The sequence below is a fragment of the Trachemys scripta genome, chromosome 11 (assembly GCF_013100865.1).
Source record: "Trachemys scripta elegans isolate TJP31775 chromosome 11, CAS_Tse_1.0, whole genome shotgun sequence".
Classification (NCBI taxonomy): Eukaryota; Metazoa; Chordata; order Testudines; family Emydidae; genus Trachemys; species Trachemys scripta.
The window spans coordinates 35,471,997-35,498,116 of NC_048308.1; the positions used below are offsets into that span (position 1 = coordinate 35,471,997).

Below are 26,120 nucleotides of genomic sequence, written 5' to 3' on the forward strand. Positions count from 1 at the left end.
AAGTTCTGCTGCCCAGCAAGACAGACAAGAAATTAAAGGGAAAAAAAAAAAAATCACTCATGATTAAAGTACCCACCTGGGGATTAATCTCTGAAAAGCCTGTTGCACAAGGATCATTGCATGACTCTCCTACTCAATTTTTGTATTCATGGCTTTTGCATCAGGATCCTGCCACAGCATCATCACTCCAGTGAATGCTTCATCTTCCTATGCGAGGGTATTCGCCTTGCTATGGAAGTAGTTCTACCTTGACAATTGTGGGCACAATCTCAGTTACACAAACGCCCCAGCAATGTAACAAGAGGCCTTCATAAAGTTGAGAATAGAAGCCTACATCTTATAGAAGATTTGGTGTACAGTTCATTGACATAAGGCAGAGTGTTTGTAGCATCCCTGTGATCTATTAATGCTGGTAGCTCACTGAAGGTAATTTGCAGTTCAGAAAGGGGTGAATGACACTTGAGGTAAATGGCACATTCACTGTCTCATTGCTGGCATGTTCAAACAGATCCCATGATGCAGCATCACTTAATTGGTAGAGCAATGAAGAGTCTTGGCAGAACGATGTTTGTGCATGTATGCCAAATTTCAAAGGTAAGTCTGGCTTGAAGAGGTGTGTACATAAATCCTAGGATTATAAAAAGGGACCACCAGCTCTTTGATGCACGAATTTATTCAGGAAGTGGCAGACATCCTAGCTGCTCTCAGAAAGATTATACAACTATGCAAATTTAATTAAGATTTAAAATGCATGTTATGGTAATTGATAGCCAAACCCTGTGTGAGGTGATTTTCTGAAATTAGTTGGTGACCAATGGGACACAAAAAGGAATTTGAATATTTCAATATTTATGACTTTTGAACTTTATAGAATGATCAACAGGAGACTACTCTGCCAAGGTCATTCCTGCAATAAGGCTCTCCTTTGTCTGTTTAATTGTAAAATGGTCTTTATTCTGCCTCTCTTCATTAAAATATTTATATGTAAGATACACAATCCTAGGGACTAGCTGTTCTCTACATATTTTAGGTGGGAATTTACATAGCTGGTTGTATTCAGAACAGCTTGAATATGTGATAAATCTGGCCAAGAATTGCAGAGTCTTAGCCATTTAGAAATTATCAATTCTGTACCAATTTGGTCAATTTGAGAGATATATCTTTGCCCAAAATCATGAGAGAGCTCATCTTTGGAATCTGATGTGATAACTATTTTACAGAAAGATTTATGCAAGAATTAGGACATCATAAAAACATTTCTAACTTGGACTCTGGCCATTTGCACAGGACATTGCTTCTATACTACATGCCATCTCTGAGAAGCAGAGCAACTTCTTCAGATACACATATCCCAGTTTGTTCCGTGACTTTTGATCTTTGCCATTAGTTTAAAAAGGTTATTATACAAATGTGAGCATTTTAGTAAGATATTCAGGAAAGACAAAGACATGCAAGTATTTAATACCTACCAATACAATTTTATGTTCTTCTCACTGGAATCAGTCAAACACCATCGTTGTCCAATTCCATTTCAAGTAAACCACTGCTTAAAACAAATTTCCAGGCCCTCACACAGCACTCTCCAATGCTAATAGGAGACATGCTCTGAGAGCAAAGTTTTGTCTTTTGAGTTAGTCCATTGCTAATGATATATTACAACACCACAAATAAGGCCATAAATACATGGACTCCCATCAGTAAGGGGTACACATTTGCCCTTTAGGAGTAACACATATACACATCTCTGACTAAAGTATAGTGCTAGGATAACAAAAAAGAAAAAGAAAAGGAATGGAAAGGGAGGGAAAGGAAATGAGAGAGGGATGGAGATCTTAGTTTCCATCTTCTAGGAATTATGCTAGGGTATTTAAATTACTTGGTATTTTCTCCCTCCACCCCCTTGGAGTACTAAATTAGTCCCCTTGGTCACTGTGGCATAGCTCAGGACGATTAGCTGCAAATCACAAATATGGCCACATGGAAAAACACCACTTTCTCTTTTCATTTTAATGCCTCATAGCTTGTCCTCTCCCCCCTGTCCATTTTTTAAAAGCAGAGATCCAGCCAACACTTCCACATTTCTGTGCAGGCAGGAGCAGGGAGCACAGAGGTCCATGCGCTTTATTAGTAATAAAGCGAAACTGAAATGGAAAGCAAGCACTACCTCTGGGCATAAATGAAAAATATTGTGTTAGAACCAAGCATCTCCCAGCACACAGCACGAAGTATGATTTTCATTTTGAGGTAGGAGGTTTATGGCATAAACCAACATCACACGGGGCCATATCACACCCTCTTCTGTGAGCATGGGATATGGCGATTCAATGGAGAGCTGCCTCTACTGCATCACTCTCTCCTTACCCCACCTTCAACGAAGACTTTCTGTGGGGAAATACTGCACTGAGCAGAGCTGGCCACACAGGTACTTTACATCCTCAACCCTAAGACAGTGTAAGACGGTGGGTGAATGGACTGGCAGGAACAAGGGAAGACATGGACCGGCTGGAACCAGGAGAGAAAGGGACCCCAAAAATATAAATAGAAAGAGGAGGTAAACAGGTGAACTCTAATTTTTCATACTGACTCTGAATCACCTTTACAACCATCTACTTGCTCCTCTTTCCAGCTCTTCAGAGTGCTCGCATCTCCAATCTTCTCACTTCCTTTGCTCCTTAACTGACAGCATATTTTACCCTCAACAGCTCTTTTTCACCCTGCTCCCAGTTCAGTTTCCAGTGGTTACAGGAGCAGGTCAACATGGCAATATACTATTCTACTAAGCAAAAACATTTCCCATGCGTTCCCCAGGAAAGATGGAACACTAGAACCATAACGAAGGGTGGCAGGAATGTGAGAGTGAGAAGGATCATGACTCTTGCAGCAGGAGCAAGGGAAACAGCATTTACATTTAATTAAAATGATTGAAGGTGGAAGATCTTTAGCAGCCACTCAAACATGGACATTATCATTTTCATACTCCACCTGGGGGACACTGTAATAAACAAAGTGGAGCAAGAGAGTACGTAGGGTCTGTGAGGGGAGAAAAAATACCCAGGAAAACTAGAATAAGTCAAAGAGAATAAGGGCAGGTCTACACTTAAAATGCACATAGGTGAGTATAACTATGTGTGGATTTTTCACACCCATGGGCGACGTAGTTATACCAAAGTCATTTTGTAGCGTAGATCTGCCCTAAGAACAGGACATGGGGGGCAGTTAGGTTTTTACTTTTCTGAAGAAAGACATATGATGATAAAATATGTTCATCTATGCCAGTCTGTCTGCCCTCCTCCCCCAATATGTTCATCTATGTCTGCCTTCAGTATAAATAAAACTGTTCGCCTTGCCCTAGGAAAACAAATAAAAACCCAGTTTAACTGGTTGTAACTTCATGAACAAAACTTTTCATCAGTCTCCATAAATGATTTGCAACACTGCAAGCTTCCAAGGGATTCACACATCCCTACGTCTCATTTCATAGTAGAGGAGGCCTTCCAAATGAGGGAGCTTTCGCAAGTAACTGAAGCGACCCAACGTTTAATGTCCTAAACTCTACCTTCAAATTTAAGAATTATAACTACTTGCTGTGATGTGCTACAGGGCACTTAGAGCCAGTACTGTAAACCTCACTAAATAGGGAAGGCCTGAGAATTCTGAAATGGCGTCAACAGGGGTGAAAGTGAGCCAGTACTGGCTGGTATGGCATACCGGTAAGAAGCCGGTACCAGCCCGTCCGTGGCAACGCTTTAACATCACTGCCCCCTCCCCATCCCTGCTGGTACGGACCCTACTGGCAGGGCCGCCAACAAGGGAGGCAAAAGGGGCAGGGACGTTAAAGCGCTGCCGCAGCGGCTGGAGCCCTGGGCAGCACGGGGGGAAAGCGGACCTCCCCCCCAATCCCTTCTGCCTGAGGCCCCGCCCCTTCCGGGGGCCAGAGCCTGCCCCAGCCCCCATACCAGTAAGTCTTCGGAGTTACTTTCAGCCCTGGGCATTGAGCACAGTTAGCTACAAGCAGAAACAAAGACTGAGTCATAGGCAATGGCACTCTCTGCTGACACCCATTATCAACAGGTAGACAGCCCAGTGTCCCCCTTTGGGGTTAACACTAACAAAGCCCTCACCTCTACTGTGCTGCAAGGACACTTTAAAAAACAAAAAAAAAATTGCATTGCTGGTTTCACTACCCGCAGAAGTAGTGATGACCAGATTACTACTAATGAAGAATTTACCTGTTGCAACCATGCGCCTTTCTGCTCATCTGCACCACAACAAAGCACTTCACAGCCAATAGCTTTACAAACATTAAAGTACTGCAGAAGAGGTTCTTGTTTCCCCCTAGCAAACAAGGAAATGTGGAATCATGATATTAATGGTAAGACTAAGGAACCTTTGTAGGTAATATTAGTACTAACAAGAGATTGCCATTGGTCCCCTTTGTTTTCTCTACAAATGGCTGACCAGCTTTCTCTCCTTTTCCTTTCTAAGGTCTTTCCCCAATCCACCCTCTTACTCTGTCCCCAACTCCTCTTCTCACAAGAATAATGCTGCTTTGAGCAATCAGAGTTCAGACTTGAGGCTCCATGTTGCACAGCTTGCATGTAACAAGAACGGAATGTTTCCCACAATATTTGTAATGCATGCTTTGTTTTGAAAAGCAGAATTAAGCCAGACATGTTTATACTCAACCTAAACAAGCTTAGGGATCCAAAAATATGATCTTGTTTTCTGTTACTGTCATGTTATTTGAAGTATGCACCGATAGTAATTCAGTACTGATTTTATTTTTTCAAGTATTTTTTATTTTTTCTCCAATTGTTAGTTCCACTACATAAAATTCCATTATTGTCATTTTTAAAAACAGTAAGTCATCCACATCTCTCCAATTCATATTGTTTTATTGGAATATTTCATCTTTTAGGCACAAATGTGCAGCTGTATGGAAGAGGAATTGGAAGTTTAGGTCCTTAGGGTAGTGGAGATTGAATGCTTCTATGGAAAAAAAGGACACAGCCTGAACACAGGAATCCCAAACTAGCTATTCATAGGGCACCCCCTAATGGTAATTCAGACATGTGAACAGAGCCATTCATTTGTTTTTTTCCACAGCTCAAAGTAAAGTACTACAGCCCAGCAGTTAAAGGCAGGAGTGGAAAGAAACCAAATTAAAGGGGTAACTAATTGCTGAAACAGGTAATTCAGCCAAAGATGTAGTAGCTCTTGAGATCCATTTCCTAGCCACTCACATGGATAATCAGAGTGAAGGCAAATCACTATCAAAGATTTTTATTTGAGAAGTAATTGGAAATTTATGTTAAAAATTTTTGGATCCCCTTCACCATGTGTTACCCTTCAGAGTATGTCTAACTGACCAACCAGCCACTTTCTCAGAAAATATATAATGATGGAAGTTGAATGCTTTCACTACTACACAATTGCTTTTTAAGGCCCTGATCCTAGCAGAATACAAGTATAATCCTGGCACCAATTAAGTTAATGACAGAACCCCCATTGACTTCAATAGAGCCCTACAAGATATAGTAAGTACAACTGACCGCAAGCACTATGCCCAGTCATGTGTTATTTAGGATCAGGTTCTAAAAAAATACGGGCTAGGAGATAGTTGAATTCAATCTTAACTATAAACTTCCACTAACATAAAAAGTTACACTAAAGCTCATAGGTTAGAGAATGCTGCGTTAGGTGTCACACTTGAATTCCTCCCTTTGCTACTAAAATAGCAAAATGAAAGGTCTTTACTCCCTCTTGCATACATCACAAGAGTTCTCAAATTTGAGTTAAGCATCTCTACATGAATTTGATAAGGTTTATCAAAGTTCATTCTTCAAATACTTTTTTTTTAATTTTTATAAGCCTATTCAAATGAAAGCTCTAGTACAATTTTGGATGCTGAAATCTTGACATTTTCACAGTACCGGAGAATAAACATGGAGATCCAAACAGTTTGCATATTGAATGCGTTTGAATTATCAAAAAGAAGCCTGTATTCTGATGAGTACAATAGTGTTTAACACCCCAGAACCAAAGCCTTTTCTAACTTAATGCTTTCTGTAACTATAATTATTGCCATGTCAATGTAGAAGGCAGAATACATTTCATTCTTACTTTGCACTTAAATCAATGCAATACAAATACACTGCTGCCCTCTGCTGGACATGTGATTACTCAACTATATGGTTAGAAATCCAAACCTTTTAAGACTTAGAGCTGTTTATTTGTTTTTTTTGATTGGACTTCATATTCTATATGCATCTGTGCATGTACATTTTGAATATACCCAGCCCAGCAACTGTTTTCTTCCCAAGCCTTAAGCAGAGCTTTCACTCAATATTTATATACCCACTATTCCACCGTGTCCCAATTCATTTTCTGCTCTTCTATTCATGCCTATTTTAAGGGCTTGTTCCCATCAACCCCCAAATGTTCAGCCCCATACTAGGTTTTTCAATTCTTGAGCCGGGAATATTTTTCAGTTATATCCATTGTCCCATAAATTCTACCTCTGGCTATTTTATTCCCATAATGTCCAGTTCCACTTCCCTAGCAGTCCCCTAGTAGCTCCTATAGCATCTCCAGCTGCACCAGTCAGGTCTCAAGAAGTCAAGTTTTGTTTGTTTGTTTTTAAAAAGAAACAAAAATGATTTTTTTGCCTTCTTTTGGTTTCTGAGCCTTTAAGGTGTACTTGGCTAACCTTTCCAAGCTTCTCTACAACTGTGAGCATTAGAAACCTATTTCATTTGTTTTTATATAAAAATCTCTGCTCTCATTATTACTTAACTCCAGAAGCTGGAGCTTTCAATTATTATATACATACATACATACATACACTCTGAGACTTGCAATAAAATAGTGAGTGCAGGCAACACTGCTTCTGATTCATCTTGCAAATTCAACCGCAATCCCTTCTGGAGCTAATCTACATTGCCCGAGCCTCTTGCCAGTTTAACAAAAACAAAACAAAAATACCACCTCACAGACCACTTCTCATGCTTCTCAATCTCTTCATTTCCAAATGTTCGCACAGATTACTTTTTGGAATGAATGGGGGCTCTTTGACCGTCCCCATACCAAGTTAAGCAGGCACAAAGACCTACTCCTCCACCATGTTTCACAGCATATTAGGAAAACAGTAGTTGGAGACAACTTACGAAGTTTGAGATAACCCTCAATGTCAACTGTGTATGTGCATGCTGAGCAATATCTGTTCAGTTTGGCCTCTTCTAGATTGAAGGGATTGAGGGCTGTATGACTCCAGAAAGGAGTAATGGACTACAGAGCCATCCACCCTCCAGCACCCTGGCTCAAACACCTCACACTGGTGTTTGGTGGCTTACACAAGAGGTGTTGGTGGTTTCAATCCAGTTCTTTAGCAGGAAAGTACCCACATCTACAAACCCCACCACAACCAGCACCTTTCACAGGCAAGAGGACAGGGATGGAATAGTCATGGAAAATTAGCTATCCCCTTAGGCTAGGAGCCCTCTCAGAGCTAAGGTAACAAGAAGCTTGCACTACCACTGCCTAGAATCAACCCCTTCTGAAAAGAAAAGGCTTGTTTCAACAATTCTCATTCCAGAACTTTTCCAGCACCACAAAATTCATTTAACACTTTGTGCCATCAGACTACACAATGCATTTCTGATATTAGAACACATGTTCACGGTCATGATTTTAACAGATTAACCCAAGATACAGCCAATGCTAAGCATTCTAAAGTCATGAGTCAGGCCCAATAGTAGCATGAGATTGGTTTAAAAATAATGCAAGATTTAAAAATAAGTTGGGTCTTATTTGCTTTGTCAGGCTTGGGCCTTTAGAGTGCACACAGTTTATGATTATGGCCTTCTCTGCAACCACAAGGGCTAGAAACTTTTGTTTTAAAAAAACATTCTCCAGCAGTTATTTAATTTCAGGAACTGGGGTTGTAAAAGAACGTTCTCCAACTACCATGAGATTCATGTTAAAATTGAAGAAGAAGAAGAAGAAGAAAAAAATCAAATCAGCAATCGTTAAGGATTTGAGTACATGTTTGAGTCAGTTTACATGCCCATCAGTTCTTTGTTTCAATCAGAGAGACTCAAATAACCCTGGAGTCTGAGCTACTGCTAGAAACATCTAAACAAGCCATCAGGTCAATACTGGCACTCAAGAGACACTCACTGTTTCACTGAAGTTAAGTTTGAAAAACATCACCTATAGGTTCTTATGATGAAGATAAACACTTCGGTGCTTTTAAATCCTGATGGACAGTATACCATTTAATTGCTGTAGGATATAAAGTCACTTGAACTTTAGGTTGCAGTGGCATATGGACCATCTCAGGCACCAACATTGGTGGTGGGTGGGGTTTGTTTAGGAGATCGGTTTGATTCTGCAAGTTCAGGATTGGAGAGGACTCAGGCTCAACACCCACAAGTGTTCCAAGGCTTCCATTGACAGTGTCAGTGCCATATTGGAAAAAAACAGAAACTCACTGTTTTGGTTTCCACATATCTTATGACAGGAGTTTATTTCATACATGTCCCAGGGTCAGCATGGCTCACAGCAATCCTCTTCCTGAAATTGCAGGGTCAGGACAAAGTTTATCAACTTCAAGCTCGTGTTGCAGTGATCTCATTCAATTTCCATCCACTTGTTAATTCAGACACAATCAGAAGCTAATATTCTGGTTGTGTGGTTTTTTTTTTTTTTTTCTTTTAAAAGAATTTGTTTAGTAATAATACTGAAAGCAAACATTATATTTGATAGCACCTTATAATGTATGTTTTTTCTTTTAGCATAACACAGTCAGTCTAGCCACAAAGGAATCAAGACTCTTTCCTTGGAGTTATATTTTATTTAAACTGAGGCTAAAATCCTACCCTCATTGAAGTATTGATATTGACTTCACTTCAGTGTGATCAGGATGAGGCCCCAAGTTCTGAAGTGTACTTCTGCTCATAAACTGGATGCAGTTATATATTTGGGAAATGTAAGTTACAAGTACAATACTAATAAGCCTGAAAAAAATACAGTGGAACCTATCTTAAAATAATAACCCATGGAAAGGACTGGCAAAAAAATTAGAACAAATCTTTAGTTAAAGTCATAATAGAAACCACATTCTTGCTTAAGACAAGAATTTCCTATTGTGTCTATTTCTCCACTTAAACGGTCTTCCTCAGCCCTCAAACCTTTTGATACAGCAGTCCCCAGGATTTAAAGGAAAAGAAGTCTTTTGGAAAAGTTGCCTGGTAGCTGTAGCCTCATCCAACCCCCTACTCGGCTCTTATGTTTCAGAGTGGATGGTTCCACACTCCATCTTGTTTCTGAGCACTTGGTAGGCCTGCTCTGAACAGGGAAAGACTGACCAACTCCCTATCCTACGGACTTCTTCACCACTGTAAAATCTGAAAAGATAAACTCCTGGGACCCGTGGAGAAAGGGAGATGGCTGGGGTGGGAGGAATAGATGACGATCCAAAATCTGAGCTTAGTGTTCACCCTTCCTCCGGTTACTATTTGAAAATGTTTCCTACCCTCAGGAAGAGGGCCAATGCCTAAAGATTCCTATGTTCAACAATCCCTGGCTCTTAAGATGTCACTTTATTTTCCACTGTGACCTCTAACAATACATTCGTGTTCTACATTACAAAATGCATCAGGACTTCAAGATACACAGTATTGTTATAAATTTATTTATATTGAGTTGGAGTGCCAATAAGAAGTTTCCTAGTATTGTGCTATTGTCAGGAAAATCAGTACTAATATATATTAAACTAGGTTTTATGATGGGTTGGGCGGGTGGAAGATAAGTCACACTCCTTTCACATGATCAAATTCAGAAAGTGTCTGGCTATCATCACTGTGGCTGAAAGTGCCAGGAGGGAGGAGAGGATTTCAAAATGCAAAGTTAACTCTGTAGAAAACACCTAATCTAGAATTAGTAAATTAACCAAAAACAAAAAACAAAAAAAAGAGGCATATGATTGGGGAGTAGATATCTATTGTAAATCCCAATTTTGTAAGGTTACATTTGTTACAGCCTCGCACATTTTACCCACTCATTTAAAGCTGCTGTTTAAATACGGTATCTTTAGGATTATACCAAGGTGATGTGAATTAGGTTTAAAATAAAGGAATAGGCACAAATAGTGCTGACACAGCAGCAGCACAATAAAAGAGGACATTAGGTAAAGAGAAAAAGGTTAACTAAGTGGAATAAGGCTGGAGTTTTGGGCAGCGAGGCAAACTAATCACACATATCTTAGATGCAACAGAAATTACATTACTATACCTGTACTAGCAGGATTGGCATGGATGTCAATTACAGACTTTTGACGCCAAATGCCATATTAAAATATATTTTAAAGTACTGATGACACCAATTGCCTTCCCCACCTTTCCAGCACATGGGTTCTTCAAAAAGTGATTTCTGACTGACATTTCACATGTTGCATAAGTTTAGTTGCTCAAGTTCTATTTATAAAATATTTTTAAACAATCAATTCAATATTGAAATAGATTTATATTATATAGCATTTTAAAATAGCAGCCAACTGATAATTAAAGCTTAAATTTCCAATGAATATTAATATTGAGGCTTTTAAAACTTAAGTTTTTAGCTAGTGAAGACATTAAATGACTTAACAGTTTTCAATTTATGCTGCAGTTGGCAGATGTTTACTCTATTGGCATTTTTAGTACACAATGGCGTTTACAGCTCTCTCAAGACGGTCCTTTTTCTTCGCAATCCTAAGGGGGTGGGGGAAGTGGGGAGGTTTATCCTGAATCTGAGAGCAGAGGTGCCCAAACTGTGGTCTCAGGAGTACTTGATGGTGGTCCACAGAAAGATAGCATTGTGCTGGCTTCTCATTTCCAAATGAAAAGTTACTTTATGAGATAAAGTTACATTAAATACTTCCCTAATGAGAATTTGCTGCAGTTGACTCAGATATTATGGGATTATGAATAGAAGGGAGGCTGGTCTGCATGGTCATGAGACAAACTATTTAAAATGTGGTCCATGCTATATAGGTTTAGAAACCGGTCTTCAAAGATAGAAGATTATGGTGATTCCCACTGTGGTATAAACTGAAAAATCCTATTTTTTCCCTTTTAAAGTCAAATTACACAAACTCCTTCCAACACATGCTGTCACCACATGGACAAAGATGTGGTGCTCACTGCACCCTCTCCAAGTTTTCCATTCCTCCTGCCTGCTGGGGTACGTAAGGGTTAAGTAAAGACTGGGGAAACCGCTATCATAGTGATAGTGAGTGAGGCACAGGCAAGCGCTATTTCTTCGCTTGATAGATAAAGTTGCCATCCTTTTCCCTTCCCTTCTGCTTGTTAAGGATAGATAAGCATTGCAGCTGAATGAGGAATATGGTTGTCTGAAGGATGTGTGAAGTGTTATCCCCTCCCCCCTTCTCCCAGCTACATAAATGAGCTTGGGGTCATGGCCCCTTCCTCCCTCCCCTGTGAACTGCTGATTAAGGGAACTTGTGGCTACAATTACTGCAAAGAAATGTATCTTCAAGGTAAAAAAGTCTGTATAACAGGTTTAATGCTGTAAACAGTAGCGGGTATAATTACATTCAATATATAGCTATTAATATTCATTATATGGGCATTCATATTATCAAATAAGGATTTTGGGGGTGTTGTAGTAAATGTAGGTATTTACATCTTAAACTTAGATAAAAGTGTGTGATGTGATTAACTCAGGGCTTACTCGACAATTGGGTCGAGGGGAACAAGTACTGCAATAAAGGAGTCTGTTTACTCAATCCACCTCTGTGTCCTTCATTCCATCTCTAGCACTGCCTACTTCTACCCAAACAGTCTGTCTATTGCCAGAACTGCTTCTTCTCCTCCTCTAGAATATTACCACCACCCACTGTGCCACAAATCCCTATTGCCAGTCACTAATGTCCGGTAGAGTCCTGTAACCCAATGGGAACGGACTATATGTGTTGGATCAGGTATGAAAAATATCCGGGAGAGAGAGAGAGAGAGAGAGAGAGATTGAGATTCCAACTTCCTAATGCCCTCATCAGGTTTCTTTTGTAGCCTATATTAGTTATTACCCTCCCCTGCTCCTCCTTCCGGCCCTTCACCCTGCCTTCTCCTCCCCGCTCCCACCCCTTTCCCTAGGCCCTACACTGCTTTCCTCAGGCCCACTCTCTCCACAGTTCCCCTGGCCCCATGATCCTCTGTTCACCTTCCCCCTTCCCTCAACAGCCTCTTCGCTCCCCAGCCCATCTGACCAGGACCCCATTCTCCCCCCCTCCGCACACACACACACCCCCGACAGAATGGTACCCCAAGCAGGAATGACTTTGGCGGAGCCACAGGATTCAAACTCCCGGAAGCAGGACAAGGATTGATTCTAAGGAGAGCGGTGGCTGTAGTGGTGCTGCTGTTGCCCAGGTGGGTGGAAGCGTCCCAGTGCTGCTGGCAGGTTGAGCCTGCTCAGGGGCAGGTGCACCTCTCCCCACCTCACAAGAAGGAACAAAAGAGGGAATAACCCCTGGGCCTGCACACAGCAGTCTGAGTCCTCGGCCTGCACTGCTAAGTAGCACATGCTCCAGCTGGTTGGCCTTATTGCAGAGATGGGGTGTCTGAGCAAACCACTGCTGGCACCTGCAGACAAGGCAGCTTTCCCAGTGAGCAGGGCTGAACTCATCATCACTTCCCGCAGGCCCCCGACTTCCATGGGGGCAAAAATCCCACTGATCCTCTGAGCATGGAACACCCCACCTGAGCCTGCAGGCAGTAACCCCACTGCTCTGCCCATAGCTCCCTGAGCACAATTAATATGCTACAATTGTCAGAGTTGGGTCAGGGTCTGGAAACAATTCCACACTCTCAGGCTCAGGAATGACTGCAGTGTAGTCAGGTTTGGGTCTGGCTTTAAAAGTTAGACCTGAGCAGACCTCTATGTCCCAGCACTGTCCTGTATTTATTAGGGAACAAAAAATCATGAGCGAGTAGTTTAAAGTATATATTTCTGAGTTCACTGAAAAATGTCTTTTCCGAACGCTAGAGGCTTCTACAATAGTTATATAAAAAAATAAAAAAAAACCCTCATTCTTGCAAGTTACATTGGGTCAATAGCCACAAGACTCCTGAAGAAAGTTCCTACCTTAGCCCTTTGAAACCTCAGTCAAGCCAATCTCTCAGAAAGCCCAAGAGAAGAGCAAAGCCTTGCAGCACATGGCTCAGTGGCTCAACTAGGGCTCAGTCTGTTGGGCCAGGGAAGAGAACACGGGTTCCTCTCTGGAAGTGCCCTGCTGCCAGCTTCTTCCTAACTGAACAACTGTTACTGACGTCTTTGTGACTTATCATAATTACATGGAAATGTACACTAACCGGGTAATCCTTTGTAAATAGTGTTTGTTGTGCTCTTAACACTGTATTTTATGACCTGAATTTATGACTTCATTTTCTCTGTCTGTGGATCTATATGCTCACCATTTTCTGTACCTCCTAATAACAATTAAGAATTTTCCTGCTTTTATAGCTTTCTAACTAAAAATTTAAAGAATTAAAAAAAACCTCTCTCTCTCGGCAAGGCACAATAAGGAAGGAAGTCAAAATGACCTAAGACTTTTTGGAGAAAGCTCAACCTCAGAAGCCATTCATTTTAAACAGTCACCATCTGCGAAGGGTTAGCAAGAGAATTGCTACATTCTGACAGTTAAAAATCAACATACTGAGTTTTCCCCCATGCTGGTCTCTGGACAATATCCTATCTTACTGTCTAGAGAAAAAAGTGTGAAGAACCTTACCTTTTTTGCTCTTTGTGCTATGTCAGGTGTTCTAGTCAGAAGCTTTTCTATCAGGTATTCTCTATTCTGAAAAACCAACATTTGGACAGTTAAACCCAATACAAGGAAAACAGGAGATTCACATAGATTGCAAGACAGAGCAGATTTACATGTAGGGTTAAGTATTTTACCTTGGCTTTCTGGAAGAATTTGCATTTTAAAAGTTCCGCTGCTGTGGGCCTGAAAGATCAATAATAAATTAGAGCAGAAACAAAGATCCCTCCTAATGAATACTGTACAGGACATTCATGAAATGACATGATACTTTTGAATTACTGCTGAATGAATAGCAATATTAACTGCAAAATTAATTTTAAAATCCATAATGATTCACAATGTGTATAGTGAATGAATATGTGTAATGATGTTCCTAGATGGTGAAAGCACTGGATATAATCAATATCCTGTCCTTGATTGTCCTTTTTTTTTTTTAAAATGAATTTAGTGTTTGTGAGGGGTGCTGAATTTAAAAAGCCAAGACCTACAACCTCCTTTTACCCATTAAAAAGTCAATACATGCTTCCCTAGATGACCCTGCCCATGTGCCTAAACCATACTCCAGACGCAGGGGTAGTCAATTATTTTTTGTCAAGGTCCAAATTTCTTGTCAAGGTCCAGACTCTATAGAAAATAATAAAAAACAACGATAATAAATAAAAAGATTTTGGAGTCCGTTCAAAAGTGTCTGGTGGCCCAGATTTGGCCCGTGGTCCGCCTATTGACTACCCTGCTCAAGAACAAATCAGCTTATACAGATGAAAGGATAATTTAAAATGTTCCCAATAGTGAGGTAAGTGCCATTTATTTCAGTGATATGAAGACCTGTCCAAAAGGAACTGGACTGAACCCATTAACTTGTTTCATAAATCAAACAGCACTGTCAGAGCTTTCAGTCCCTAGACACACAAGTAGAATCTGATGCAGTGGCATAGAGGCCAAATGCTCTATGTTCCATTTTTACTCCCTGGAGTTATCTGTTGGGTGCTCTTCCTCCCAGACCCCCCTGAATTTATACTTTTGAAGTTTGCAGCAGTTGAAGTCACAACCTTGCAACCAGAGTGTTATTGTTTACACTAATGATATGCTAGATTTCTGAATGCGGAGGAGCAACATTTGCCGACTTTTGCCTAGAGGTACAGCAGAGGACCTATGAATGTATTTGTCTGACTGTCAAGCAGAGGTGGTCAGAAATCGGGTTCCCCACCCTCCATAGAAAATTTCAACCGAAAGACATGAAATATTTCAGCACAAATTTAAAAACAAACAAAAAAACCCACACACTTTGATTTGAAAATGCTCCTGTGGTGCCCCAGGGGAGTTGTATTTCAGGTATCTGATGTTCCTGTTCTTCATTACAGACTGGGCTCAATTTCCCATGATGCACCACTGTCCCCTTGTTAGTGAGGGGAGGTGGTACATCATGGGAATCCCTGGTCAGGGTGCATTATAGGAGATGTATTCTAGCTGGGAAGCATTGCCCATAGAAGGGACTGGGGACATGAGGGAACTAAACCACAAATCCCATGAGCACCGTGGTGGCATATCTGAATCAGAGTATTTTGGTCTTTGGGCATTCAGTTTTTTCAATGGAGGGATGGAAAGAAAAATTCTAACTTTGCACAAAAAACAGACACTTTCTCACAAATTAATGTTTAATTTTCAATGGAAGAGTGGACTTTCAACAGAAAAATAAGTTCCATCATCCCTATTGCAGAGGATAAAGAGGACTGAACAAAAACCAAAACAAAGCCCAATTAATGCCTCACTGCATTTGTCTATGAGTGGTTAAAATGTAAGAAGAACCTACAGTAATTCAGAAAGGAGGTCACAAGGGCTTGTCTCCACACAGAAGTTGCACGGGTTTAAGAAAAGATGTGATTATAACCCAATGTAGATGGAGTGTCCAACAAAGCTGCAAATTCTATGTTGATTAAAAGCTTGCTTAGCTTGTTAATTTGCCACTCTTATTTGATGTGGTATAAAGTTTTGAAGAGAAAGAGAAGAAGAGACCAGGAAGAAAGATTTTATTATTTAAGTAAGCCCAGTTCACATGCTCCACACATGGGGGGGAGAGAGAGAGAGAGCGCGCGCGAGCACGCGATCCTGCCATCAAGGAGACTACTATCCAATTTAGCAATAGACAACGAAGTTTTATAGACCATTTTTCACATCCAGTGTATCTACAGCACTTGGATATGTGACACACCTAGAAGCTTCCTTTTCAATATGGGCAAACTAATGGAAGCTTTAAAAGAAAAAACTGAAAGATCCGTTGTAGTCAGAGCTAACAGCAGGAAGCCAGACCTGGACACTACTAGCACTGTAGTTTAGTTTTACACTAAAAAAGCAGAAAGTCACCAGGAATGTTAATACCCTGAATATCACACACTGGTATGCTTAATGCAGAACAGCTAACCCTGGGAACTGCACTGCAAGGAATCAAGTGTTTGCAGCAGATACTACCACATAGAGAGAGACAGGGAAAACTACTGCAACTGCTAACTTCCTAGGGACAATCATATTTATGCACCAGTTTAATCATGCCCCGAAAAGATTTGTCCATTTCTACAATAATTTGTAACCATAATAAAAGTTGTTTTTCCAGAACATGTTTCAATCTAAAGAAAACACTAAAATCTATTTAAGCAGTCTGCAAGTTGTAGGACTATGCTTAAAGCATAACCAGACTCTGGGGACTTAAAGTTAAGGAGACAGACTATAAAGGTCTGGGGAATTTGAAGATACACAAATGATCCCCTGAGCCAAGAGGACGAATTCTTAGGGGTTCTGGGAAGTTAAAAAAGAAGGTCTCTTGTTTGCACTTATTATTTCTTAACTATTCTTGATCTATTATCTCTGCTCTCAGTTCCTAAGCCTTATTATTCTGACAATATTTACCCTGATTGCCATCAGGCTAAGTCTGACTCACAACTATATTACTCTAATTTTACACTATTGTAACATCACTAAACTCAAATTACACCATGAAAATAAGGTAAGAGAGCAGTGAGTCAGGTGACTCAGACAAGGAGAATTGTTTCGTACCACTAGCACTGTAACTTCTAAAACAGATAAGTGATTTATTAAATACACTAAGAAAACATGTTAATTACAGAATGTGCCTCCCACAGAGTCCAAAGCAAGAGAAACATACAAAATGGGTTTACATAGAAATAACTATCAAAAGGATAATGGGAGACATCATTGTGGGACTTTACCAACAGTTTTGGAACAAAGAGTGTAATTATCTGGAGTATTTCAGTCACAAAAATAGAGCAGAAATATATGATTCAGAATAAAACAGAAGAAAGAGGGAATATATAATTTTCAAGTTAGCTCAGAGCCATTCAGTTGTTTACACTATCTATCTTCAACATAAAAAACACCTTAACCCTCTCGAGATAATCTTGTCACACAGCACAAATGACAACGTAGAGTTAGAAATAAGCTCATCTCAGAAAAAAGAAGGCCAACAGCAATTTCTGGTTTAGGCTCAAGCAGTCAGTATGTTCAGACTGTAAAAGCTCAGCTTGATCAGCATGGTCATAATCTTTAACATGGGTTTGCAAGAAGTGGTGGGGGGGGGGTTGTTTCAAATTAGAGACTGTAAGCTCTTCAGGGTAGGGACCATGGTTTTTCAAAATGTTCAAGAAATGTTTTGTGCAATAGAATTAGAATATTTGGATACTAGTACACTAAGTCAATTATCAAGCTTCAACAATTTGGTTAACAGCAAACTCTCCCCAAACCAAAGACCTAATAATTTAGGAAACTCAAGGATTTTCCAAATCAATATTTAAGAAAAAATCTGTAACAAGGATATTTAAAGTAAAGTAGTCTTCACTGAATTTTGGACTAATTCCATTTTACACAACAAAAAAGCCATACCTTTTGGAAGGGTCTTTTTGAAGACATAGTGAAATTAGTTTTCTAAAGGATTTGCCATACTTTTTCATCATTTCTTTGTCCTCTACACCTGTCTCTAAAGTGGGAGGGTCATTTTGCAATGTCAGCATTAACACCTATAGTAAAACCAAAAGGTGACATGGTAAGTGTCTCAGTGAAATTACAAACACAATAGTAGATGAAGTAGGATACAAATATTCCACAAAACATAGAATATTCATGTTTAAAAACACTTTGAGGCATCACACAGTGCTTATCAGGGTAATAAATTATACATTACTCTCACATTTATGGGGTTCATTCACTTATCAGACCTTCACTTTGCTCCATCTATTTCGGATACTGTGTGATGTTCAGACATACTATGAAACCCACTTCTTAGTTTTGAGTTGGTGGTCTTCAGAACTAATTTAGCAGTCCTGAAAACCACAATGCTCCAGTCTATCATAAGATTCCAAAAGAAACAGAAAAGCCATTCTAAAAAGAATGAAAAAAAGTTGAGTGGCAAATCAGGGATGGCATAGGTTTTTGCAAAGGCTGACAGGCAATACTCAACCAAGTTCTCCCCCTACCTGTAACCAAGCCTATGGCACATCACTCACAATGCCACACATCTGACCTTGGAGGACATATAGATAGCATATAGCTAAAGCCATCAATTTGTGAAGACAAAGATCTGGAAGTATCCCTAGGATGGTCTTGCTCCCAGATAAGTTGCATCTGGACACCTTGTAAAAGCTACAGAAGGCAGAGAGAATTGTTTCTATATTATTCTGCAAGTGACCTGTGCTAAAATATTTACATAGGAAGTTTGTTTTTGGTAGCTATGCATATGGGAAAAGCATGGGATGGAAAAGGGGGTGAGGGAAAAGAGGAAGCAATTTATCTTTGAAGGATGAGGCCATACAACTTGGATCAGCTTGTTTTAACTCCAGGAATGGATAATGAAGAACTTGATCAAATAGCAGGCAGAGAGATGGGGGGAGGGAGGGGGAGAGGGAAATGTAATAGGGGAGCTAACAAAATATGAAAACCAAGAAAGCTTCCTGGAATTAGCAGAAACACATGAATAGAAAAGTTCATTACCAGAGAGAAGTGCATTATAAACATCAAAACATGGACTACTTGAACAGAAATTTAATACAAAAGGTAACAAAGGTCAGGCTCAGCTAATGAGGTTTTTCATATACTGTAATGGACTTTTATGTTGTATCAGTACTTTAATGAGAGAGTTTCACTAAAATGAAAGTTGTTTAGTTTAAAAAAAAAAAATCAAACTCTTAACACGAGCCTCATAAATACATAAATCTGCACTAACACATACAGCCACATGTAAGCATTCTCACAAAACCCTCTTAGACCAATGACGAGTATACTTGACAAGAGAATAAAAGACAATTTACTATTCACCAAGGAGACAAGGGGGAAAAAACAAAAACAAAACAAAAAAACCCAGCAGTACTGCAAAATACTGAAAGGTTTCTGCCAGGCCTTCATATCAGGATTAGTCAGTTTAATTCTGGTAAAATGAGAGAAGAGTCATAATAGTGAAGTTGCTACAAGCAATCAACTAGTGTTTACAGAGTTTAACAAAAAAAAAAAAAAAGGCAAAAAAGAAACTGGGGGAAAAAAACACCACATTCCTCTTTTGAAATGCCATGGTACTCTAACTCTTGTAACACTTTGGATAGAAATTTTTCAGTCTGAGAGGGCTGTGTAGGAATACTGCTATGTACAACAGTTGCTGTAATTTAAGCATATTAAAAACAAATGAAATGAAATTATAGAGTTTCTCTAAGTTCAGAACATTAACATTTAAGAATTTAAAAAGTAATTTAGCAATTTTAAAAGGAGAATATGAAACAGCAGTAACTACCTCAGTTTTCATCTGAGAAATGTTTCTTTTTAAAATGTTCCCTACTAAAATTCACCCTAGAATGTTTCCCAGAAAAACAAAGATCAAGCTAACTTCACGACTTCTTAATCTTTTGACGTAAAGCTCAGGGATGGTAATGCTATTTAATAAAATGGGAAATGACTGCCCATGAAGGAGTACTGCAGAAAGGGATCTGAGGGTCATAGAGGATCACAAGCTAAATATGAGTCAACAGTATAAACACTGTTGCAAGAAAAGAAAACACCATTCTGGGGATGTATTACCACGAGTATTGTAAGCAAGACACAAGAAGTAATTCTTCCAGTCCACTCTGCACTGATTGGGCCCCAACTGGAGTATTGTGTCCAGTTCTGGGCGCCATGTTTCAGGAAAGATGTGGACAAATTGGTGAAAGTCCAGAGAAGAGCAACAAAAATGATTAATGATCTAGAAAACATGACCTATGAGGTAAGATTGAAAAAATTGGGTTTGTTTAGTCCGGAGAAGAGACGACTGAGAGGGGACATGATAACAGTTTTCAAGTACATAAAAGGTTGTTTTAAGGAGGAGGGAGAAAAATTATCATCAACCTCTGAGAGCAGGACAAGAAGAAATGGGCATAAATTGCAGCAAGGGTGATTTAGGTTGGACATTAAGAAAAACTTACTAACCGTCAGGGTGGTTAAGCACTGGAATGAATTGCTCAGAGAGGCTGTGGAATCTCCAGAGCAGGTTGGACAAACACCTGTCAGGGACGTTCTAGATAATACTTAGTCCTGCCATTAGTGCAGGGGACTGGACTAAATGACCCCTCGAGGTCCCTTCCAGTCCTATGATTCTCTGAATGAAAGGTAGTGGAGAATGTGTGTCAGAGCAGCCCTCAATTGCTCAATTTAAGATTATTTTTAGTGAACTCTAAAGTCAGCACATAAAATCTTATTTTTGGCAAATGTAACGTCAGTTATTGCAGCTTTCTGCCATTTTTGAGAATAATAAATTTGCAATTCCATACCGTCATTCATTTGATGACTTCAGAGTGCTTTACATGCCCTGAACCTTACAAAGGCCCCCCATCTTCCTAATTTTACAATTGACCAAGTATGATCAGAAAAGTGACTAAAAACGGCACCCTTCTACTTCCATCAGATCCACACTCGAGGAAGTGACTCTGAACACACCAATTACTTTAGTATCAACATGCTTCCAAGATTAAACTACTTTTTCCTGTTATTAGCACTGAAGACCCAACAGAGCTAGGGAAAAGCAATGTGAATCCTCTTCCGGTCGCACCTCAACCTAACTTCTGGTTGGAGAATCTGTTACTAGTGATAACGTGCAAGCCAAAAAATGCAGAGTTTGACCTTTACATACCAGCTGTGCCCAAAGGGCTGCAAGTTGTAGAGAAAAATATATTACTTATGATCTGAACAAAAACTGATCTAAAGTCAGAGAGGCGCTACCACATGGAGCTCTACAATGACAGAGCCACTTTTCAGATAACTGCGCATGACAACTTGCTCATAGTCATGCAGAAACAGAGCAAGGAACAATACGGGAATCCCATCTTCCAGTTCTATGGTCTGGACAATCTTGCCTCCCCCATTTAATCTATGCAAGACTGTTTTTTAATAAGCTAAAAGTAGAGCAATCCCAAGTGATTAAAAGAGAAATGCTAGAAATTTCCTCAATGTAAAGACATGAATGTTACTTATGCAACACTAAATTATACATAATTTCCAAGGATAATTACTTTCATAGGAGGATATTTGTGGTAAGGTGCAGCTCCTGTTGCTAATTCAATGGCAGTTATTCCAAAACTCCACATATCGGCCTTGAAATCATAACCTCTCACCTATTGCAGGGCAAAAAAAGAAGTTTTAGTGTGGTGTTTTAAAATGTAAATCATCATAAGATACAAGTGCATTTAATTAGCCATAAAGATACCTGTTCCATGACTTCAGGTGCCATCCAACATGGGGTACCAACAAAGGTTTTTCTTACTTTGTTACGGGTAACATCGCCTCCTGTTGCTAAAAATGCACTAACACCAAAATCTGGAACACACATTTAAAAAATAAATAAATAAAAATTAAAAATTCACCCTTTTCCCCATACCAAAGCTAAACAGAAAATATAAATATATAAATATATTTTTTTAAATGGAGTCCAATTATAAAATCTTTTGTATAACTAAATTTAGCTGAAGAGTTATCTTTTCACAGCTGGCAAAACTACACAAAAATGTTAGACACGCAGAATAACAGCCTTATCTTCCTCAGTTCACATTCTTCTGTTAAGGTCATCTTAATAGACATCAGGTTAAAAAACAAACACATGACACACCATCAACCTGGGGAACTTATTGCCATGGGATGTTGTGAAGGCCAAAAGTATAACTGAGTTTAAAAAAAAGAACTGGATAAGTCTATCAATGGCAATTTAGCCAAGATGGTCAGAGACACATGCTCCGGCTGTTTCCTAAACCTCCAAATTGCCAGTAGATGGGACTGGACAACATTTTGAGATCACTCAAAATTTCCCGTTATGTTCATTCCCTCTGAAGCATCTGGCACTATCCACTATCAGAAGACAGGATACTGGGCTAGATGGACCATTGGTCTAACCCTCTTCTGCTGTTCTTATCTTAAAAAGACTGCAGTATTTCCAACTGGCCCAGTAATTCTGGCATTTATGAAGAGTACTAGATTACATTCCATTTGCCTTCAAAGGGAATTGAACCACCAAGTATTCAAATTCGTATTATTTTCTGATCATTGTACCCACTTCTAAGGTTCCTTACTTTTTCTGAGCTTGTTGATGTTTGGTAAGGATTTCTTCCTGGTCTTGTTCATTTTTAATAAAATTTAAAAACAAAAAAAAGAAAAGAAGAAGTGTGCAAAGTCCTCTGGAGACCACAGCAAAGAGGAGAATTAAAATCATAAATGAAGTAAGGCAACATGGGCAATAAAAAGTTATATTCTTGGTCAGGAACCAGCAACAAAACATAAACATGATTGTTTCTGCTGTATTGTTTAGTCTTTTTCCCTACAAGAATTTGGGATTTTTATATTATCCGTACAGTTTGTGAAATCAGTGCAAAATTTGATGTTCTTATGCTGGACTGCAGAGTTCTGTATCTTAATATACCCTGCAATTAGACACCATTTTTGAACAGAGAACATTAAAGGGCTTGTTGCTGCTAAGAACACAGCCTCTTATGCATTCCCCTTTTTAAATAAGCAATTCTTGCTTGTCCTAAAATTGATTCATAGGACTTGAATGCACTCCTTAATTTAAGAGTTTACTCACACTTGAGCCCAGTCTTATCAGCATGTGGCTGTGCATTTTTGTGCTTTCACAACAGCATAACTAAAGTAGGTCTTTGAGACATTACAGAACCAAACCTGGACCCACTCACATTCATTTCCTCACTGACCTTGATGGGGATCAGTATTTAGGATTTTACCTTTGGTTTAAAATGGAATTAAGAGTTTGGTCATTGATACTTTGTCATTAATCTCCACAAAGCCATTATCAAGTGTCCTGCCAGTAAGTGCATTACAAGTAGATTGTCTTTTTTGGTTCCCTCCTATATCTCTACACACAAAAAAACAATGCATTTAAGTTTGCATCTAAATATGTTTTCAGGGACCTGACCTGCAACTTGTTTGGTAAGGATTAAAGGAAGATCCTTGAGAATCTGGGCCTGCTGCATGAAGCACTTTTGTTTTATATAAAACATTGTAGGTTAGGAGTTGCTGCTTTGGGACTTGTCAATATTCTGTAATGGGTAATGTCTTCTAAACACGGTCCTTCTGTCTAACCAGGCAATTCTGCACTGAGTACTGAAATATGAAGAACGATGTTATTTTATTAACTAGTTATCTATATTTCAGTTCTAGTTTATTCGTTAACTCACTTCATGAAAAGTTATCCAGATGAGAGACTGTTGTAGTTTTGTTTTTCAGGCCACATTTGTTTTATCTTCAAGCCTGTGCACCACCTTTTAAAAATTTTATTTTATTTATATGCACCTATTTGTATTTACTGCCTCTTGTTATTAATACATATTTTATATTTTGCAATGTACTACAAATGGCAAAGGCAAGAGACAAAATACCCAGAATCAAAAGCTTCATAATAATCACCCAAATACTGCCCAATAGATAAGTGTATTTTCTGTATTTTATGTCTTCACAGATATGAATGACTTTCAAATGCATATTAAACTAGCAGGAGACTGCAGTGTTTGACAAGTCATATACAGATGAGGAACAAGAAGAACAGAAGTCATAACAAAAAGCATTCCTTCACTGAGTAGCTTTGTATCTCAGTAACAGATCCTTCAAAACATACCGTTTGTTTACTCAAAGGTTCAGAGAGGTTTAACTTCCCCTGTCCTAACCCAATAATGTGCCTTTAGCGTTGACATTTTCCTGTATTGTTAGACCACTTAACCAAATGGGAAAAGGGAAGTGGGCAAAACTGAAGAAGTTAGATAGCAAACTGTTACACATTCATGGTAAGAGACAGTAACAATGTACAAGCAGCTGCCAAGGAAGAGAAGTTAACTATTGGTGTTTATGAAGCTTCTTAAGAGCCTTGCAAGTGGAAAGAATGGTGGGACTGGGACAGCCTCACACATACAGTGAGTTAATACACTAGTGGCAAGGTTTTCCAAAAGTATTTAAGTGACTTAATCCATTTTCAAAAGCAGCATATGCATGGATGACCCCAAGTCTCACTGAGTACAGTGCAGGGAGAAAGTCAACAGGCATTAAGCTCACGTACCCAAGTCACTTTGGAGAGAGAGACACACTTGGAAGCTTTTGAAATGTTTATTCTGGGGAAAAAAAAATAGATTGAACATGATCTGTGTCACACAGGAAAATAGTTCAGCAATCTCAATCTAATGCGTCATAAACAGTTGCCCACATGGCACAATTTGCCAGCCTTAAGTCATGAGATCTCAGGACTAGGATAGCAGGAGTGACAGAGGTCAGGACTGAGATGGATTGGTAAGAAAGACGGGTTTTTGTGTACTATGCTCATATGTGCTATCACAGGCACTAGACAAGGTTTTTGCTTAAAAGGGAAAGGTCTTTCATCAAGTTTCAGGATTTTCCTTTAGAAGAACATAACCTTCTGATTAAAGTTAGAAAGCAAGAGGCAAACCTACTTTATACTCCTTCTTGCAAATAAAAAAAAAGATTTGTTAGACATTTTTATTATATAGTAGATGACGGGAGAGAGTCACCTGTACTAAATCAGTACTTGCCAACTTTTACTACACACTATGGTATCCAAGATATCTCAATTTTTCCCCTGGATTGAGAGGAGGTTACTCTGTAGTAAAATGCTGGTGAATGTAGGTGTGATGGTGTCCGTTATACCCAGAGCTCTAAACTATGCTGTTTTGGCTGAAGTCTCCTCTAAAATCAAAATTAGGTGGCAAGTTTTAAACCTTTTCTTTCTAATAAAGATGGAGACCTTCACAAAACTCTGCATGACCGAGCTACTTTCCCAGGCTTAAAACTAAGATTAATACTGAACAGGGCCTAAACGTACCTTTGTTTTGAAAATTTTGAAAAGAGGCAGCCTCAAAAGCATCTGAAAAAAGGTCTGGTTAAACACAATCTGTTCTGTGGTCATTCATAGCCACATCAATGAACAGTGGAAGAACTGCCTGGTGAAATTTAAGGGTTTTGCACCCACAGCTACATATGAAATGGAAATGAAAGACCTTCTCCCTAGATTACTAAAGCTGCATGCTCTTTAAGATAACAGAACTGTCACTTATACTGACTAAAGTAAAAACTTTACCAAATAACCCATACCTTCTTTCAGTTCCCTCTCTGTCTCCAATTGTGATAGCAAGAGAGGATTGTTCATTACTGTGTGCTCCTTCTCTCGACTTGGTTTTCTGTTCCTTCACTTAGTTCATGGCTTTTTTATATTCTCTAGGCAAGTCAAGCTTAGAAAGCTGAAACGTCGATGAAGTACCAATTATCTCTTGCACAAGATGTTACAATCTTATTGGTATTTAATAGGCTATAGGACTGTGGGCCAGTAATGATTTTAGAATCATTTAGTTAAAAGTAGGCTGAAAAACTTTCTATTCACTACAAAGGAGAAGTGAAAGAGGAAAAAAGTTTTTCGTTTTTGTTTTTGTTTTTAATTCCAAACCACACAACAAAAGGTTTGCTACATTCCCCCTAGCCAACTCTGTTCCGCTACCCCAGGATCTCTGGCTAGACGTCACTTTCCTGCACTTCAATTTCTTTGAAGATTCTAATGGACTGAGCCTACTTAAATATTTAACACCCTATTAAGTCCATATAGACTCTGTTTCTCATTTGTCATACACAATGCCAATATTTGTCAGCACTTTGCAAAAAGCGAGAATATTGAAGGGCAATTGCACTTTCAAATACCATTCTTTACAAAATTTAACATTAAACAATAAACCATTTTGTCTTTGTATATTTCTCATTTTGAGCTGACCTT

The 26,120-nt window shown here is 39.2% G+C and overlaps 1 protein-coding gene across 3 annotated transcripts in view; it reads right to left on the minus strand.

Moving 5' to 3' along the window:
* The window catches only part of STK39 (serine/threonine kinase 39), a 164,318-nt gene that overhangs the window by 80,364 nt on the left and 57,834 nt on the right, over positions 1 to 26,120 (minus strand). For all 3 annotated transcript variants that reach the window (XM_034785160.1, XM_034785162.1, XM_034785163.1), the window contains 5 exons: positions 21,558 to 21,667; positions 21,364 to 21,465; positions 17,720 to 17,853; positions 13,963 to 14,011; positions 13,793 to 13,858 (listed from right to left, as the gene is read on the minus strand). In XM_034785160.1, coding sequence (XP_034641051.1) covers positions 13,793 to 13,858; positions 13,963 to 14,011; positions 17,720 to 17,853; positions 21,364 to 21,465; positions 21,558 to 21,667 — 461 coding nt within the window. The remainder of the gene's footprint in view (positions 1 to 13,792; positions 13,859 to 13,962; positions 14,012 to 17,719; positions 17,854 to 21,363; positions 21,466 to 21,557; positions 21,668 to 26,120) is intronic.